This window comes from Syngnathus acus, chromosome 13, assembly GCF_901709675.1.
Source record: "Syngnathus acus chromosome 13, fSynAcu1.2, whole genome shotgun sequence".
NCBI classification, from domain to species: domain Eukaryota; kingdom Metazoa; phylum Chordata; class Actinopteri; order Syngnathiformes; family Syngnathidae; genus Syngnathus; species Syngnathus acus.
The window spans coordinates 10,554,060-10,574,659 of record NC_051098.1 but is presented as its reverse complement, the minus strand read 5'-3'; the positions used below and the strand labels follow the sequence as shown (position 1 = coordinate 10,574,659).

The 20,600-nt window shown below is 40.6% G+C and overlaps 1 protein-coding gene across 1 annotated transcript; it reads right to left on the bottom strand.

Moving 5' to 3' along the window:
• Positions 1 to 16: 16 nt before the first annotated feature.
• Positions 17 to 20,488, bottom strand: dner (delta/notch-like EGF repeat containing). Its single transcript, XM_037267569.1, has 13 exons — positions 19,808 to 20,488; positions 8,421 to 8,759; positions 8,247 to 8,341; positions 7,510 to 7,673; positions 6,566 to 6,714; positions 6,218 to 6,371; positions 5,574 to 5,687; positions 3,618 to 3,851; positions 2,631 to 2,753; positions 2,443 to 2,556; positions 1,523 to 1,654; positions 1,185 to 1,431; positions 17 to 1,028 (listed from the first exon to the last, which is right to left on the bottom strand). Exons 1-13 carry the CDS (start codon positions 20,471 to 20,473, stop codon positions 917 to 919), a joined length of 2,643 nt encoding a protein of 880 aa, XP_037123464.1. The 5' UTR covers positions 20,474 to 20,488; the 3' UTR covers positions 17 to 916.
• Positions 20,489 to 20,600: the final 112 nt, after the last annotated feature.

The following is a 20,600-nucleotide window of genomic DNA, read 5'->3' as shown; positions in this document are numbered from 1 at the left end:
TGACAAGTGACGCAAGTTTGACGTATATGGTTCACTTTAATCTTTACATTATTCAACATAGGTAATATAAGCAATAAGTGTTCAATACACATCTATAGGTCATTCCAGCAGAAGAAACCATACTGTACGATCAATACTTGGTGTGAGTTAGTGCTCTAGAACAGAAACAGGTACAGTACACCGAACAAACTGTACAGTTATAATCATACCAACTGTCTACCCTACAGTTCACTAATGTACACACAGCAGGATGGTAGAATCACAGTAATCTAGCAAATGCACATTCTTGATAATTAATACACCGGCGAGGAACTTGCATGTAAAGAACAAACACAATAGGCATTACTAAAAGAAACAAAAATCTCCCTTAAATCTGGAATATTCTTATACATGTATGTAAATTGTCTACCAACCACAAAATAATTATTTGGCACAATCTTTAGAGTAGTAATACATCTGCAAAGGGAAAGAGCAACCAATGAAAGGACGTCCTAATCGGAGCAACAAATGTAACCATGCATGAAGTAAGGCAACCTACTGCAGAATTGACTTTAGATATAAAAATATTCAGCATATGCGGTGATATCTATTTCCTGCACCAACTGTCAACTTGTCGGTTTTGAGTCGCCTGACAGCAAACAGACCGAGAGAGAGTTGTGAGCGGACGTTGTTTTTTTGTAGCAGAGGGTTCCTGTTACTTTTGACCCGCATTAGTTTACTGTGCCAGTGGTGCTCTTATGCTACAGCGAAGCCTAAGCGTGAACGTTAACAGGAAAATAGATGTATCAAATTCCTTTGTTGTACTTTTTAAACTACGGATATCATATTGTGGGTTGTTATTTTTCTTGTATTTTACATTCAGATTATTTTTTCCCATATAAACCTGGATGTAGGTGTACATGGGTGCAACACTGCTTTACAAATCCTTTGTTTTAATGAGGGTCACCAAAGGTTTGTCATCTGGACTGTAGTCTTCATAGCTGATTGGAGTGGCGTCGTACATGGCAGGCCGAGACTTCTTGCCAAATCTGCAAGGAAAACAACAAAATTAATGGTGGGTTGAATGTAATCATGCGGTCATAGAGGCAATTATGGTAATTTGATGCTTCATTTCCAGTTTCTAGTTATATGGGGCTTAAAAGTCTTTTCTGACTGGTTTTGTTTGCTAAATTGCAATGACTGGCCTGGCATGGCGAATGGAAGCGATGGCGTTGCTGAATTCGCTGTCAATGCTGCGGCAGTTGTAAAACTCCTGGTAGGCGTGTCGTGAGGAGCCCTGGTACTCGATGCGGCTAATGCGACAGATGCCCACGATGAGGATGATGAGCATGAGGACAAAGGCCACACACAAGGCGCCAATGATGATGTAGAGGGAGTGGCGGGGCATGTTAGTCAGAGTTTCCTCCGAATGCGGCGGCTTCCATTGCAGGTCTGCAACACACGCACACACACTGATTCAACTTCTGTCTGTTTTTTTTTTTTTTTTAGTTACGTAAGAAGTATTTTTGGCAGGCTGACTTACGGATCTCACAGCCTGGCCCCACCCATCCGGGGTGACAGCGGCAGGTGTAGCCATGCGATTGGTCAATACAAGTTCCGCCGTGATGACACGGGTTGCTCTCACACTCGTCGATGTCGACCTCACATCGCTCTCCTGGATGGAAAAATTGTCTTCAGATTTGTGTGACTTTTTTTTCTCGGAAACTGGTGATTTTCTTTTCTTAGGTAATCACATAATGCAGGGTACACAGACTGAAGATTGTGCCAACCTTGAGCAATCTTTTTTTTATTGGGGGACATTGAGGATTTTACTGGATGCTAAGGAGCATTAACACAGTTTACTTTCATACCATTCTGTTTATTGACTGAATTTAATCAGCCCTATGATAGTGGCATCATTCCAAGAGTTTGAAAAAGGATTAAATGGAAACAATAATTACACTACAATCAATTTATTCATCCATCAATATTCTGCTTCAGTAGTTTCCTAAGTAATATTTATCGGTTCAGCAATTTTGAGCTTTTCGGATGTTGCTTATGACAAATTGTGTGCCACAGTGTAAATTTTTAAGAAATGACATTTTTCTTTCTGAAATTGAGTGGCTTGGTTGGAAAAGATTTCTCTAGTGCTTGATTCAAATTTTCCTGATAAAAAAAAAATTCTGACACGTGACGAATGAATTAAAAAAAACAAATATGTGCACAAAATTCTAATTGCAGGATAGAAAACACTCCTTCACCATTAAATAGTTATGAAATGCATTTTTTGTTTAACTGCTTCTGGATGAACAACTAATAAGCTAATGGAGTGCACTTGAAACTGCAACATAAAATGTCCTTTCGCTCTATCTTACTTTTAATAAAGAAGGTGCGCTGGCAACCACTTGCAATTCTCACAAATGTACTCCTTACATATTTGTTTTTACCTGCTAGCACACTAACCTGTGTATCCAGGTGGGCAGGTACAAGAAGCATTCAATCCTGCACTCTCGCAATGACCTCCATTGAGGCAGCGCATTTTCAGACAGCGGTCCTTGTAAATTTCACAGTGTCTGCCTTCACAAAGACACAAATAAAGATTTAGTGTGCCTCTTTTAATGGAATTAAATCAATCGTGTGTAATGGCATACCTTCAAACTGTGGTGTGCAGGCACACTCGTAGGCATTGATGAGGTCCCGGCAGGTGGCATAGTTCTGGCAGGGCGCGGACAGACACTCATTGTACTCCTCCTCACAGTACAAGCCATGGTAGCCTTAATAGAACACAGCATAATATTTATCGTCTTTGATTGTGTTCATCACAAATTTAAGAATTTCAAAAAAGCAGAAAATGTTCCCTAAAAGTCTAAGCCCGCCCAGATGAAGATAAACATATTTTCAGGGAAGAGGGTGAATTAACGAGGGGCACAGTTAGGGCCTCTTGAGTCGTTTCAGCAAAATGTCAGCAAAATGTCAGTCGGCTTTTTAAAAACTTCTGCTGTCACTGGGGGAGCTCGGGGGCTGCATGTCATTACCTGATAGATTGCAGGAAGCATGAGAATGGATCCTTCCACATATCAGACATCAGATGTGTGCGTGTGTGCATACGTGTACGTGTGTACTGGCATCCTTGTGTATTGACCGTGATGTTTTGCATGCTTTTGAATATTCGATTGCATTTGACTACATAGCCACAATTCGGCTCAACCAGCAAATAGTCACATCCAAGGAATTACCACACACACATTCAACTTTTTAAGGCTGCTTCACCATGGCAACCAGACAAGTGAGGGTGACAGCGAAATGCAGTGAGATAAATGGTTGGGAGGTAAACAATGGCGGAGCTAGATGGCGTGGGGGGGTTCACTGCTCACCTCGCCTTGTGGAAACATCCCTTGACCCCCCCCCCCGGGTGCAAGTCCGGGTAATTGCATTTTGGGTATTTTCGGATTTTTCTGGGAGTTTTTACCCACATTTCCACCCGTCCCCCAAAGTGAACACATGATGAATCTTTATCAGTATTTTCTAAAGAATTGTTTGGGTTTGGAAAAATTATTTTGAAAACCCTCAGAGACATCCTAACCCCAGCATGAAGAGGAAAAGAAGTGAATGCATGTGACACTGAGACTGCATCTCACCTGGCACACAAAGACACCTGTAACTGTTGCCCGCGCTGCGACACACTCCATGGGCACACGGGTTCAAAGCACAGAAATTCACCAACTGGGCACAGGTGGGGCCAGTGAAACCTGATGTGCAGCTGCAGCCAAAACCCAGAGGGCTGGGGCCCTGAGGGAAGCAGGTTCCATTGTTGTGGCAAGGCCGAGAAGCACACGGATCCACCTTCTGCTCACATGTGGGCCCCTGAAATCCTGGTCGGGATAAAATTCTCTTTATTTGTTTATTATTAAGACCAGGATAAATGCTGTTACATGATTATGTCTTGATGCTAAAAAATATTGCAAGAAAACAAAAGGCTTTGACGAACAAGAATTTGACACGTACTGTATAGTTAATATAAAGACATCAGATCAAATTTCATCTTGGTCATCACCTAAATGTCAAAGTGAGGATCGATTGGTGTAACATGCACAATCAATATTTTCCAATCATGCGACTCTTTGCACCAAGGAGCAATTGTGTTGTGTGATTTATGGTGAAGTAAATCCTGAAACTGGCCTCTGTGAAGTGAACATTTCATTGCGCTAATGAAGCGATTCCTCTTTCATGCATCTATTGATTAGTAAAGTCTGTAATTTCCGTAATGTTGGAAGATATTTATCACCCACCAAAACAAAGACAAGAAGAAAAATTGCAGCATCCCAACTAAGCTCCTTATATCGGGTCTGTCACCATAAGCTCCATCCTTCTGCTTTTTCTTTGCTCGTCACCCTCGCAAACGATTGTCCTTGCTCTCTTTTCTCACAGCCCCTCCCTTCTCCTCCTCCACATACAAAATCTCTTGAATAAAATGCATCTTTCTTTCTTCCTTTTACCCTCTTTGTTCCAAGTGAGCTGTTTTCTCATCACCTTGACATCAAATTCATTCTATGTACGTCGTGTTGAATATGATCTGAAAAATCCATATATAGCATGCAGACTATCGGCGTGTCTTCCTGCTGCTGGCAGTCGAACCGGCCTACATTAAAGGAAGTTAACAGTTTAAATATAGCAGACCCATTTACTCCCCCGCCCGGCTGGTTCCGACCAGAGGCATCATCATCATCATCAGAGAAATGACACACATTTTGTCCTCTGGTCTTGTGTGTTAGAAGGAAGGAGGCGCAGACAAATTACATTACAAATGGTACAGAAAAAAAATCCATCACTCTGAATGAATTAATCGAACTAATTACCGGTCGGTAAAATAAAGAATTGTTGATGTGTGCGTGAGTTACAGTACATCTACAGCACACGTAAATTAACTTTCAAAGAGAAAGATGTATTTTCTCTTTGCAGGAGAGAGCCTTGTTTCTCAGAGCAGCAACATGAATTAATCATCCTTTTTTGTTCTGACTTTTATTTCCAGCAGCTTGAGGTTGTTGGTGAAGGGCAATTAAGCGTTCATTTTGGCACTAAAGCAACTTGGGGTCGTAATGAAACCGTTTTAAATGGCTGCCGTCATTTCACGTCTTATTACGTAGTCAATTTTAATGCATCTTGCATCTCATTCTAGAGTCGAGCGTTAATCACTTAATCACAGTGTGTTCTTGAGAACTGCTGTTTCGGCAAAAGTTTTGCAGTCGCAGATTTCCTCAGACAGTCTGATGCAGGTCATTAAGGGTATGAAAGGATGGAAGACGGAGTTTTAATTTAAGTATCTCAGTGGCACATCCCACAAGCTGGGAACTGCAGAGACTTAAAATAATGATAATAATAATAATAATAATATAATCTGCTTGCGGATACACTACATGCTGTGTTGTTTACACCCTACTGAGTATCTTTCCCCAAAAAAAGTGTTTTTTTCTTTCTGTAGCAGGACTCAAACTGTGACCCTGCGGTTCCAAAACCCAAGTCCTATCAGATCAGTTCGCACCTTTCTACCATTTTATGGCTCACTGAACATTTGTGCATTCAACACGGCATCTTACCTTCAGGACAGAAGCACCTGGGCCCAGCCAGGCTGCTGGAGCAGGTGGCTCCATTCTCACAGGGATGAGAGAGGCAGTGATTCACCAGCGATTGGCAGCGTTCACCCTCATAACCTAATAGACACACAGTCTGGTCAACAATTTACTGCCAGCCTTGAAAATATATTTGTCTATACCAGTCATTGTGAATCAACACCTCACCTCCAGATAAAGACTGGTTTATAAAACTCAGTCATGGTGGATTTACAATTTTATTTTTTTTCAAAAATGCATTTCAATGAGCATCAATTTTATGATATTTTTTCGTCGCGGGTTGTTCCCTTTAAAGTTTGAAGTTGTAATATCACCAATCACCACTAGATGGTAATCATTTAGTTCTCATACAGCAATCAGCAATGTGAATAGGCCTAATATAAATCGTATTAGCACAGCCTTATTTTTTAAATTATATTTTGATGTTACATGTTGTCTATTGGTGCGAAATTGATTCATTGGAATGATGTATCATGAACTCTATGTCTCAGCCTGTTATATTTTTAGGCCTTAGTTGAGTCCATTTTTCATACAATACAGGTCTCTTTTGGTCATAGAGATTTCTCATTATTGTACACACCAGCCTAAAAGAAGCACAAGCATGCACCCACCTGATTGACAGGAACATGTGAAGTTGTGTCCTTGGCCACCCTGCCTAACATCAGTGCAGGTGGCATTGTTCCGACAAGGGCGGTGATGACAGGCATCAAACTCCTCACAGAAGATTCCTGTGTAGCTGTCATCACACTCGCAAAAGAAGGTGCTCTGCAAACATAAGCAGTCATACATTGGAAGGAAATTAAAGGAGACATATCATGTAGGCTATATCTATTTTTTTTTTTCTTACAAATTAAAACAGTTCCCTGATAATATTTTGGTGGCTTGCTTTTATTACAAAAATTAATAACTCTTGACTTATTTCTTGGGGAGAATTTTTCTTATGCAGCTCCATGTCTTACCTCAGAAGGCTGTGTGACACATTTGCCTTTGCCCGAGCACTGGGGGTCACTAAAGCTGCTGCCAGGCTCCACACAACTGCTAGCTTTCACCGTCAGGTTGAGACGCAAGGTGACCTCTGGTGCTGTGGGGGAATCCACCTGGATCACACCTGCCGAGCGGGAAATCCTGTTACATACGTGCATACTACATAGAAATTGTTGGAGCATGTTAATAAACAAAGGTAAAATGGCCGTGCATCATTCCGTTTTTCTGAATGTGGCCCACAGTAGGAAAAGATTTGGACACTCATGATCTATAGACCCCTCCCCCTTCCATTAAGGAGACCAGAATAGAGCGTGCTTTATCTCTCTCAAAGCATTTAAGTTGAAGACACATCTTACAGTATCTTCAATCACAACTGACAGCCACTCAGGCACGAGGATAAAAATAGTCCACATCAATGGACTTTTTAGAACCAATCAGCTGTGATAACGTATGTGATGCGATCGCCAACCAATCAGAGCGTAGTGATGCTCCCTTCTGATTTAATGATTGCCGACCCCGGATGACTGTGTTGAAAGTGTACAGTCACAGCAAATCGCTCTAACGGACAAATTGAAACACAATGAGGTGAGAGCAAAATGCAATGTCAGTGCACCTCACTCTTTGCTGACTTTGCACATATTTTTCCACTCAACATGACGTGCATGAGTCATACTTCGATGATGCACATTTGAATTGATATTAAAGCATTATTTCAGCCATTTGCAAATGCGTCCTCCATCCAGCCGACGCCGTGTCCCTGCTTTTTTCTCAAATCGAATCACGTATTCATTTTTGTCCTTTCACTTGACCTTCAGTCTTGCCCTCCCCCTATTAATTATGCATGCTCCTTCATTTAAGTCCCTGTACGTTGTCTGTCAGGCATGGCTAAAGTTAAGGTGAAGCAAAAATAGATTCTTACTGAGGAAGTAGTTTTGTCCCAGAGGCAAGGCATGGTCAGGGACCACCAGTCCATTTGAGGCTTGCAAGAACCACATTTTAGAGCCATTTGTAAAAGAAGAACGCAGGAAGCCTTCTTCATTCACACGCCACAGCACCGGAGCTCCACCAGCATTCACCACCAGCCTGGGGAAAGGTTTGGAGGAGATTTAGAAAAGGAAATAGTTCGGGTCCATCTAAAAATGTGACACAATTAAATAACAGAATCTACTTGAATAGGTTGAGTGAAGAGCAAGGACTGTCACTCTCTAAAAACTAATCCAACTGGAACTGCAGTGAACCGCTTAGTATAAAAACAAAGTTGTTTCAGCTGATTAGCTCTCACTTCATAGCGCCCGGTCTCCAACCATGGACTGACTCACTATCTGTAATGAGGGGCAACATCAAGGACGTCTTCTCATCTCCTTGACTCTTCGGTATAAATCATTGCCCTTACTCGTGGGAGCGTAACGTTGTTCATGAGCATGCATGCTGAAAAGATAGAATATACTCTCGAATGACTAATACGGCTTAACATCCAAAGTTGAATACAAAGTGTGACAGTGAGTCATTCCAAGCTCATATTGTTGCCATCATAAAATCTGCCGTGCAATGTCATATCTATCCATCCATCTATGTATATAACAGTTAATTAATAAGTTTGATGGAGCAGTTTGGATTTGAAAATACAAGGAAAAAACGACTTGAAGGCAGGCTTACTTCACAGCCGTTTCCTCTGGTACCTCCAGAGATAAAGTCAGCGTTGCTGTCAACTCACACAGCTCTGGGCTCACGCAGTGGAGACCCTCAGTCACCTAAATCACAAACATGACCACATCATGTTGTGTTGATGAACCTTAAAGTCCACAACAAGTCCATTTGCAGTTGTCTCACCCTGTCGGGCTCCCACAGCACGACCACAAGCCGCTGGCCAGTTTTGTGTTGCCATGGCGGCAGGGTGGGTGGTGGTGATGTTGTGCTGGGGGACACGCTGGTTGGGTGTGGTGGCTGAGTGGCGGCTGAAGTTGTGGAGGTGACAGGGGTGGCGAGTTCAGGTGCTGATGGGGAGACAGGTTCCCATTCAGCCCCGGCCAGCACGATTTGATCGCACTTCGGCCCCTCGTAGCCTTCGCTACATTCACAGGTGTAAGTCGGCTCCCCCTCCTCTTCGCCATTGTGCAGGCTGCAGTTTCCATGGAGACAGGGACTGCTGGAACACGGGTCTGTGAAGAACTGAAATGAGGGGGAATAAATAGACGAAGGAATACTGTTGGCGAGAGACAATGAAAACATCATCTTCAGCTTTGACACTTTATCTACCAGCCTGTATGTAATTGGTTAGTTTTCAAATTAAAAGTTCAAGAATCCTGGCGGTCCAGTCTGTCACAGATCATTATCCACTGATTTTATCAAGCAACTGTTTCTTTTAGATTGTTTTCCTTTAGTCTGTCCTGTTCACCTATAGTTGGTGTTGTTGTTTCCATAATGATAGAAAATTAATGGATAAATAAAGCCATGTTGTTATCTATTGATTCCCATCAATTAGTCTTTTTGTTTTCTGTTGATTTCAATGCTGGTGTTTGATTGTTTGTGCCGTCCAAACATATAATAATAGTATTTTCTGGCTGAATCAAAAGTTATGAACACACACATACAGAAATGAGATAGATGCTTACTGACAGCCATCATGCTGGCTCCCCTCATCAATATTTAAGCACATTTGAAGGAAAATATTCTTGCATGGATGGTGAAGGTCAAAGAAGACAAAGCACTGCTTACAAAGATGCCTGACAGGACGGCGCCTTTCCTTCTATGGCTTAAAGGATCTGCGGTCTCCTAGTTTTGTTTTGTTTTTCTTTAAATAATTTTATTGAAGTCATTTCTGTGGATGATTTGAATACAGAACAGATTCAATCCCACCACGAGAGAAACAAAGTGTCTTCCTGGGGAGAGACTGAACAGACGGATGGTAATGATGCTTGAACTATGTCCCCTGGCAACTGTACAGAAGATTTTGAAATATTTATTTCTATTTCTTCATGTGGATGTGTGTGGTGTGAATTTTAAAAAGTTATTTACTTTTCACCACATGTGGCGTTATTAGCATCGGATAAAAGGCGATGTGAAGCCAACCTTGTTATCCCTCTTGTGGAATGTTCAAAATAAATTAATGAGGGTGAGTAAAAAAATGAACATAATGTTTCCACAAACGAAAAAATAAATATTTTTAATGTACCACATAACATGTTTTTTTAATACTATTTTTTGCTGTTATTGTTGCATTTGCTGCTTTAAAACCAAAAATTCCCTCATTGTAAGAGAATTACAGTGTTATTCATAGAAACTGTAACTTCAAGAAGCTATCTGCCCAAAATGGTAATTTAATAATATTTATATGGTGCTATTGTGCAACTGCTGTTTGTTTTGGTGCTTGTGTATTACAATATGATTGCTGCTCATTACTCTCTGACTATAGCTCACTGCCACAAGCGCCACCAAATCATGTGAATGAATTTATTTTTCAACAACTGATAATGACAGATATTAACCTCTTTGTGTTTATTCCCGTGGAGCAACAATAGGAGGAATTAGATACCCAGAAGGAAAGTTAATTGCTTCACAATGTTGAGTGTGAGCTGTCCCGAGGAAAGGAGTGGAAATGGAGTGGAAATACCTAATTTAATTTAGAGGCATATTTGTGTTCGTGTATGGACACTAAAACAATTTAAAGAAATTAAATGGCACTTTCCCATAAGAACGCATGTAATGAAATCAAAATATGTTTTAATATTAAATTATATAATATTCAAATGTTTACTGTCCAAATAAAGCATGTATTCTAAAGTTTGTGTTTGGGGTGAGAATTTAATGAAAACAAAATTTGAATTGGTAGTTTCCTTAAGTGCCCAACTAACTCAAAGAATGACGAAAGTTACAGATGAAGCTCCATACAAGATTTATTTCTGATATTAAAAAACTGTATAAAAGCAAAAATATTTATAAAATGTGTTAGGTGAAGAAAAAAAGGGTCCGGCCAACATGACAATGACATTATATGATATTTCAATTATCAAGCTAAATTATCAGATTAATGAGCCACTTCCAAGATGTGCTGCCTGAGGTGGGAATGTGGAAATGTGCCAATATGTTTGATTTAATAAATAAGCAAATAGCGTCAAATTATGCTATACACTTAATATACTTATACACTTATACTCTTACCGTAGAAGGAAAAACTGTAAGTGGGTAAATTTGTCTTTGTGCAAAGTACAAAAATCAATAGAGCCAGCAATCACATGCCAAGGTGAGTCCTGCATAAAGTGATTCTTAGTGAGGTCCATGAACATTTTCTGCAGGTTACCTTAAACTGTTCTACACATCCATTATTCCAACCAAGTTGCCATAGTTACAGACCAAGTGGGAACAATTGGCCCACAGCACAACAGGCAATGTGTTGTTATCCCGCCCTCATCCCATCTGCTTCCGGCAATGTTTGCCAGAGTCCCATCATGCAGTGAAAAGAGATATACGTTATACAAGCCATGCTTTTCGTCATCTGGGATTACAACTCTGCCTCCTTCTCTCAAAGTGTCAACAGACAGCAGCCATGACACCTGATAATAATAATAATAATAATACAGCAACACAATATCCTGTGATGGTTTATACTTGGTGATGAAAGTATAAAATATAAAATCAAAATTAATGTTTTTCTAATAATAATAATAATAACAACAGTAATGCTAATTAAGTATATGCCAAGTATACTTGGAAAAATGTCAAATCCTACACCCAAAAAAATTGCATTAGAATGAAACGATTCTTATGAATATGCTGTAATTACATAATCAGTCAATGAGGCATTTGTTAGATTATGTTAATTAAACTTTCATACTGCTGGTAGTAATTTACATCTGAAATGCGCACTGCATAATGAGTTCTCTGTAATTCAGCTGAAACAAAATATTTTATTCATTATGGTGCCAAAATCGCTCTCAGAATTAATCCTTTAGACGTCATTTGCGCTCTTATGAGGTTTAAGGCCTGGATGTGAAGTGGTGAAAACAAAGCAGGTTAAAGCAAAGCTACACGGAAGCAAGATCTGAGCCACATTGCTAATCAAGTTAAACGTGTACCGTGTCTTGCTAACAACTAAAAACGTTGAATATATATTGTTTAATTTGAATCTATAAAATTTCAATGAAATCCTACAGTTCAGTTGATCAATGCAAATTATTATAATTCTACAATTTAAATTTGATTTATGCAATTAAAATTTGTTTCTCGATGCAATTATTCAAGTTTAGTAAAATAAATGTTGAGCTGAATTCAAATGAGAGTGGAACTGTGGTCCACAGGTTAAGATAATGGATGAATTTAAATGATTCCATTTCTCGGAGCACATATTTCTACCCACATTTAAGTGCCATTCATCTTTGTCAATGTGGAAACTGTGAAGTGAACTTCTCCAAAGGAAATACGTATATTCCGTTTCATTTTTCTTCCGTATTTTGAGTTACGGTAATGTATTGTTTTGAAGGTTTGCCATTCCGGCAATATCCTGACAGTATATCAGGTCCACATTCATATTAAAATGATTTATTATGTCTGTCAGTTAGAAAGGCGCCCAGCAATAAATGCCTCGTGATGCAGTGCCATCGCTTTTGTCGACACACACTCTGCTTCATCACTCGATTTACCCGACTTCTATCTCAGACGTGAGTTGATGACTGACTCCTTATAGTGGCTAGACGCATATTAATAGAAGTATTGGGTACTAGATTGCACTGGCATCTACAATAAAAACAAAACAACTCGCGCATAAAAATGAGTGATTCGGGTTCTATTAAAACAAAGTACACATTGCTTGAGTGAGATGGTCCGTTTCCATTATAACAGTACGTAATTGAAATTAATGGCATTGTTGACATATAGTATTAAATAGTCAAACCATTTCCTATGTCATAAATTTTAATTTCTGGTTTGAAGTGTTGTATTAAACTTGTCATCTTTGGTACCCTCGTGTGGTGGCATCTAATTAAAAGGCTGACTTGATGAGTTAATCCGATAGTTAATTACAATGCTGAGCTGAATTCACGTGAGATTTGCTGATGCTTTGCGTAAAAAAAAGTTTGTAGGACTTTAGGCCATGTTTTTCCACATAATTGTGGTTGGAATTCAAATTAGTATCTCATGCTTTCTTTTTTTCCATCACTCAGAAAGGTGCACCAATAAACAGCCTTGATTCAAATATTATGACTAGATATTAAATGACTAGATATTAAATATTATGACTAGATATTAAATTCAATCCAATACAATAAATAACTATTGAGGCTCAAAATGACTGCCATACACAAATGTTTCCAATCCTTTTTTTAAGTGTTCCTCCTTAATCTGCAATCATGTACTTTATATTCATCCATGTTGCGGTACCAAAAAGTAACAGTGCAGTGCTTATGCAAAAGAGAACTTTTTGCCTGCAAACCTTTTCATGTCTGTTTCTATTTCAAGTCTATTTCTGCACATCAAAGCATCCATCATCGGTTTGCTCGCAAACTCCTTTGCCCCCTAGCCCGGTGGCTCCAAGGCTTTTTCAAAATATGCTTCCCTGCAGCCCACATAAACATTGCACAGCACCTTGATAGCTTTCAATCTTGCCTCAAAGCGTGAATAAATGTTAATGAGGTGGCAGTGGAGCAATAAGAGGAACAAACATGCTTGAGAAGTCCTTTCTAGTGTCTTTGAATGTGTCATTCATAATTTAGCGCACAGCCGGAGGACGCTGAAAGTCCTCCAGCGAGGTCCCCGTGCTGTCATCGAGCAAACAGCCAATAAACGAGTGTGATTGCCAGACTTTGTCTATCACAACTAACACACCGCTATGTCAAATGCTCAACTTGACACAGGAGCATTGAGAGGAGATAATGAGAAGTGGAGGAGGGAGGCAAGAAGAGGTGTTCCGAGCTATTTATAACCTCATAAGGCCTTGGAGCTGCTGACCGCCGTCACTTCCGGAGAGATTTGGACAAACTTGTCAGTTACATTCACGGCAACAAACACGGTTCTGTTTGAGCTTGGCTGCAGATTAATACGGTGGTGCTCCATCTCCCAGACGCAGCCTTGTCACATTACAGTGACGGCTCATCTGTCCAAATGATGCATCTATTTTCTACAGTGAGGACACACAGCGACTGCGCCATTTTTGTTTTGTTTTGTTCTGTTATAGCCGGGCCACTAATATTATCACTGTTGCAATGGAGATAACAAACTCGACACACATCCGCTAAGTGCTACAAAAACCTACGCGTGAGATCCAATATGTTTTATTATACCGCATTAACGTCCGAGCAGTTCATTTTGTGTCGCTTTGGGCAAGTATATCCTGAATTAGTTGCCAATTGCCTTTGCTGGCCTAATTTGTAACAGCCAAGTTCGACTAGCAAAAAAAATGTCTGCAGCGATTTAGCAGTTTGCAGACATTGAGTCTTTTTTTTTATTATTATGTTTTGTTATTTTTGTGGTTGTTAGCACATCACACACTGGCTACAAAATAGACATGGCATCTGTAAAGTTGAAGCGCTAACCCCGCTAAATGTCTCATGTTCCCGATAAAGTATTACGGGTGAATTAAAAAGATGAAATTAGACTAAGAGACAAACTTAGAAGCCGCTCATAAAAGAGGATTTTTAACGCCTGCTGCTGACATGATGTGCTGGCTCATAAGCAATGTGTTTTCCTATCTTTTTCACATGTTTGCATTATGGCATGCAGATCAAAAACAATCCTTCACCGGCTAAAAATGGCTCTCAAGCTGTTCCTGCTGCCACTTTGAGTTAGTTTTAGACACACACTGGGGGAGTGCAACATCCTGTTCCACCTTTGTCAGACAAAACGTGATAAGGCCCATTTCCTCTTTCTGGAGCGGCTCATTAAGTGGCCAGGCTAGCACAGGGAGGCCACTCTGCACATGCAACATTAAGGAAAACTGCTCCATAAAAAAACAAGCAGACTTGCTGACCAGCCAGTGAGTTAAATATATCATTGTTTGTGTCCGACACAAGGGAACACGGCATTATCTAACACTTCCTGCTCAGTGTTATGTACTCCACACCTGTTAATCTTTTGGCTCTGAGTTCGTCATCACTCTGTTGCCATGGAGATCTTGGAAGGGGAACAGAGGCATGGTGTTCCAAATTGGACCTCATATTGAGAGAGGGCACTGGACATGTAATGCGACTGCCCCCAATGGCTTTGTGACTGATGAGGTGCTAAATGTTGATTTAAAGGTCAATGCAGAGGGGTTGTTTTTTTTTGGGAGGTGCTACACAAAGATAGACTTACAACAGTCTTAATAATGTCATTAAATTGATATGCCTCCAAAATGTGGTATCTGGAATTAATTCCGTTGGATAAAGACAGAGCTATTTCTAAAATGACACCTTAGTAGCGACTGCGTAGTTGTCTCCAGTGGGTTTGTTCTCAGATTCACAGCTTGTCTGCTGAGTCGATTTTACAATGTATTACTTTAAAGAAGCCAACTAGGAGACAAGCCAGCGCTCTATGGGATGTTAGTGTACTGCCATGTGTTCCAAATATCTCTTTGCTGCAGACAATAAAATGCTCGTTTAAATCCTTCAAATCCCTTTGGACCAACAGAGCAGCTCCAGTAGAGAGCCGAGCGACGAGTTGTCGTCAGCCTCGGGCGCTGCTGCAGACGCGACGATTAGCTCGTATTAACATTTGCGCCTACGTGGGAAGAAGTCTGCTGGGGGTTGGAAATATACTTATCATGGTGGCAGAGATTCAGTATGGATTACTATTTTAAAAAAGCCATCCATCCACGCACATTACAGTCATCAAACCAACTCCTTCTCTTCTTGAACTCCTTAGACATCAAAAAGCCAGTCGATGTGTGAAATGTAAATGATTATCTACAAGCTCAATCCACTATAAAGTGAACACATACAGCAGTGCAACAGTAATGAGAGCTCAAAGCGTCTTCTCAAATTTTAATGCTCTATCAAAGGTACTGGTGACTATAAACAACTCTCTCATTCATTGCACCAACACTCACTGATAACAGCTTTGCCTCACTTTGCTTATAGAATAAAGAAAAACACTCCACAAAATGGACGCCCATGCACAAAGATTTGCATCTGTCTATAAATGTCACAAAATGACATCACTTTTTTTCTATTAGACCTCAATTAATGAAGCCCCTCATCTGAGTTTAACACGTCTGTTGCCACTACGTAGCACAGAAACACTGCAACCATGGCCATTTTTTTTTTGCTAGTCCTATCTTTTTAATTACTGTATATATAACAGTGTTTGCTCTTTGACCTATTTTGTGAGGGTTGGGGGAGGTTTAGCGAGAAGCAAACACCAAAGGAACATCCCCTTGTTAAAAGAAGTGAACATACCCGCAGAGTTGGGCAAAGTATACAGTATTTTTCTTATTCTACAGTTTTACTCCACTCACTAACAAGCAAGAGAGTTTCAAAGAGACCACAAGGACTGAGCTTCACTTAATTGGACACAGCTCGATGTTCTCCAGCACGCACAAATGCACACAGACACACACACACACACATGCAATTAAGACATATCTTTAGGACTTAGCTTTGTTTACTACAAGATTCTCATTAGGATGAGGATCAAATGTTACCGTAGAAGTAGCCAATCTAATGGTAAACAGTAGAAAATAAAAGAAAAAAATATGATGACTGTGCAGCATAATGTTTATTTGCAGTGGTGTTGGACCACTGACGAATGATCTGATCATTCAAGTACACTTAATACTCGCGTGTAGTGAGTGTACATATTTAAGTGCCGGTGTTCTGTTTACGAGAACGTTTCCTCAAATAGCAGCACTTCTGAAGTTGTTAATAATTAACAATGTAACTCGAGAAAAAAAGTGCAACCTATAGTGATGATGTGGCCAAATGGTACATAAATCCAACTCTATAAATTGAGCTCTTAGTTGCCCTCTCAGCAAGACACCCAGAAATATTAATTCTCAGATGAGTTAATGAGATATTAATGAGATTAAATGTGACTTTAAATAGTGCCATGGCTCTCATAATGAAAAATGACTGAGGGAAGTTTTAACAGCTTCCTGTAATAGATTCTTGATTGACAGCTGTTATGTCGTCAGAAAAGCTATCATGTCATTTTAATAATTAATATAGTAGAGACTGAGGCGAAGACCGAGGTCATTCAAACAAGAAAGCTGTTGAAAGAAGGTCTGACGACAAACCAAAAAGAAAGTTCAAGACAAACACTATAAGGTCTGCACGCTGGAAATGGTTTTACTCGCTCGTGGAAATACGGTAAGAAAAAGCAAATTGCATTCAAATGAATCTTTTGACACTCAACAAAGCAGTCAAAGGATTTACAAAATGACAGCTGCAAAGTTTTGAGTGACTTTGCAGACTTTTTTCATGTTGAATTCTGATTTGTTCATTCTATTCACCATCTTGCCGGCTGTGATTATTTAATTATCTTGCTATTTTGTTTCTTTTCCCCATTTTGGCTCTCTTCTCATCCTCCCGCATTGAACCGTCCATCAAGAAGAGGAAGAGAGGATGCAAAGCAGTAGCAAGCTCTTCCAATCAGGTCATTCAGCAAATCTCAATTGACTGCTGTTCCAGTTTCCATGGTGAAGGAATAAGCAGCGGGATGAAAAGAAAGAAGAGGAGGGGGGGAAGCAAAAATCAATGATTCCCCTTGAGCTCAACTTGAGGTCTGTGTTGGCCATGAGCTCAAGAGCAATAAAAGCGGGATAGATTTTGTTGCACCATGTTACAGTAGCGGTCAACATAGGCCCACTTGCTTTATGGGACGATACATTTACAGGTGAAGTGTCAAAGTTTTTTCATCTTGACTCCCAGGTCACATGCACTAATGTAAAGACTTTTGGGCCCAATATTTTCATTTCATATTTTCAATCTATGTCTAAAAATGAATTACAATGAATCTGTCATATCTAATTTTTTTGTGTTTGAACGGTGGTTGTCTAACTTTTTACTCCACGTAACACAAAAAATAGCTCTTCTAGTACCACCATAATGACCAACAATGTTTAAGGAGCAGCTGTCATTAAAAAAAGGCGAGGTTTAATTCAACTAACTTTCATTTTCGTTAACCGTCGCAAAAGTGAAGTGCTTAAATATAGGAAAATAAAAACTGTGCTGTAATTATGATTCATTTGAAATTTCCTTTGTTTCATGCGTTGCAGAGAAGCAGGCCGCAAACCTGCAACTGCTTCTATTCTGAGAAATGAAACCAGGACGGCATGGCAGGCGCTTGTCATTGGCTCTTTTGTTAAATGCACAATTTTGCAGGTATCAGGCTAGACAAGGATGTGGATACCTTTTAAGAAATAAAGATGTTGCACGGGTTAGAGGAAAGAAATCCGTGGGGGCTTATGGCTGCCACCTGTTGGTGAGTCGGTTAAAGTTCATCTATTCACCTTGCAGCTTTCCTTTAAATTGTCAGTCACGCTACAGCAGACTCATTTATCCTCTGAGCTGATGAGTGGGTGCTCGCTCTGGCCTCGGCATGACTCATAGATGCAGCTGACCGAACACCACTGTACTGAGCTGAGCTTACTGCAGCCGCGGTTTGCTCATTGTGAGCTCAAGTGAACAGCAGCAATTCAAAAGAGGAGACGGCTATGTTTTGACAATTGCGGCAGATCATTCAGGGGTAAGAGCACTTCAATGGCAGCGGGTCCACTCTTGGCCAGTACTCCCATTCACAATCACCTTGTAAGTGACAGGTGGACAATTTCAGGATTAGTCATTTACCAATTCTCTTGGACCTTGAACAGAGTTGGATCGAAAACCACTTTAAATGAGGCTGTATTTCTTTATATGGTGGGGAACACAAGGCCATCATCTATTCGTATCGTCTGGATTTTCTTTAAATGCATTAAAAAATGAAATTGAAAAAAGGTACAATCTTGTATAAAAGATCCAGTCTTACTTCACTAACAAAAGGTTTGCACAATCCAAAATAACAACCCCGTCCGTCACCCTCATGCAAAGGGCTCATTCAAAGACGGAATGAAACTGCTGAATAGTGAACCAACATTAAGTGCAAGAACTTATTTTGTGCATTTTTCACAAAAACCAACTCGCTCAAGATTTGAATAGTTTTGCCCCGCTTGTCATTCCAAATCACGGAATTATTAGGTTTGTTCACAATTTTATTGGGCAGTACAAGTCTCCTGTGCAAGCGCAACTAAGCATGTTTGCCATCTAGTGGTGACTGGTGATATTACAACTTAAAACTATACATAAAACCTGCCTGTTACCCATCCTTGATTCTAGAGTGTCCCTTTGACCTTAACATAATAATCCTACATATTGGCAGATTATTATAAGACTTATAATGTCACTCAGGATGTAAAAACTATAATTTATCTTCGAATCTATTTGAAACAATTCAAACCAATGCGCTGTATACAGTGATGCAATGCAATTTGTTTCTCCACACACGCGCGCGCACACAAAAACAATTTAAGTGAGCGTGTGTGCTAGCGCTCTTCCCTCCTGTTGCCACAGCAACGCAGCCCTTGCCTCCACATCTCAGTAATGGCACATGCTCCCACTATAAAAAGCTATCCCTTCTATAGTTTGCCAGCAAATTTTGCTTTTGTTAATCACAGATTAAGGTACACACATCCCCACAATACAATACTAGCATCTGGTTCAAAATAGTACACTTATGCTTGGGGCAAACGTGTGTATTTGTAATAGTGCAAGTGATATTCTTCATGTTTTATATCAACTAAACATCTTTAAGAAAGGAAGGAGTCACGAGGTTTTGATCAGACCTGATGTTGACTTTAAATTTCGTGGTGAATGAATTTCTTTTTTTTCCTTTGGACAGGAAATCTGCAGCTTTTTTCCCTTTTACAAATATTATATTCCACATTTTTTCCACTCCAAATTCCTTCTTAACATTAAATGAACAGTTGAGCACTGAAAGATTTGCTTGTCATTTCTAACTACTCCTACATTTCAGTTTGTTGTACCAATTGTAGTATTATAATGAGGTAATGAAAAAAACATTGATATAATTTGCCACAATCTTAATGGCGCTCTAAGGGAAACCGATGATGAAATTGAGTTTGACACCCCTGCTGATTACTTTAACCTCTGGGGAGCAGGACATGATCCCCAAATGAGAAATGTAGGATGATTGTTTTCTACACCCAAAATATCAGCTTTCTTTCTGTCCCTAAAAATGAAAACAAGTTAAGGACTGACCTCACAGTTACGTCCAGTGAAGCCCTGACCACACGTACAGGTGTACTCCCAGGTGTCCTCTGGGCTGCCCGGAGACGGGATGGCCAGGCAGAATCCCTCGTTGAGACAGGGTTGACCTTCGCAGGGGTCCGGCCGAGGCGCGAGCCGGGTCGGCGTGGGCTCAGCCGGAGCAGGGGTGTCCGGGACCAGCTGGAACGGGGAGGGGACGGCGCCGATGCCGCAGTTGAGGAGCGAAGGGAGCAGGAGAAGGAGGGACAAGGGATGCGCGATGCTCAAGCTCATCCTGATGCTCGTACTCGTCTGTTTTGGCTCTGCAGATCGTGGCTCACTGCCAGAATGTGGAGCCTCTGCTGGGCTCAGGCAAGCTACACTGAAAGCCGTCTGACTGGGACGGTTGGGATGCAGGAGAACAGAAGGCGCGAGAGGGTGGGCGCTTTGCTCTGTACGGTGTCTCAGGCAGTGACGACATGAGCACCCACACTCACACCCCGCCTCCCCTTGTACACACTCCCTCTCTTGGCAGTCATAGTGATGCTGTCCCCTCTTATCAAGTGCAGCCTCTGATTGGAGGTGGCCTTCCAAGGAGGCTGAGGAGACAAAGGAAGATAACAGTATTACTTTAAAGGAGGAGATGCGCCACAGAATGATGAGGGGCACCAGGGGCATGCAGTGACCTTTGGAGGAGCAGGTGCTCAAAGTAAAAAAAAAAAAAAAAAAGATGCACGTGTAACTGATGGCATACCTTGGGTTTAAACCCACACCACCACTTTGACTGCCAGCAAAATGTCAGCAC

What these genes read in the sequence shown, in the direction of transcription:
- dner (XM_037267569.1), bottom strand. Translation starts at nt 20,473, where the DNA reads ATGCCCCTGGTGCCCCTCATCATTCTGTGGCGCATCTCCTCCTTTAAA. An exon ending in CAGGTGTCTTTGTGTGCCAG is followed by an intron (nt 2,754 to 3,617) that starts GTGAGATGCAGT and finishes TGTTCTATTAAG; the next exon opens with GCTACCATGGCTTGTACTGT. An exon ending in GGGGCCAGGCTGTGAGATCC is followed by an intron (nt 1,432 to 1,522) that starts GTAAGTCAGCCT and finishes CGTGTGTTGCAG; the next exon opens with ACCTGCAATGGAAGCCGCCG.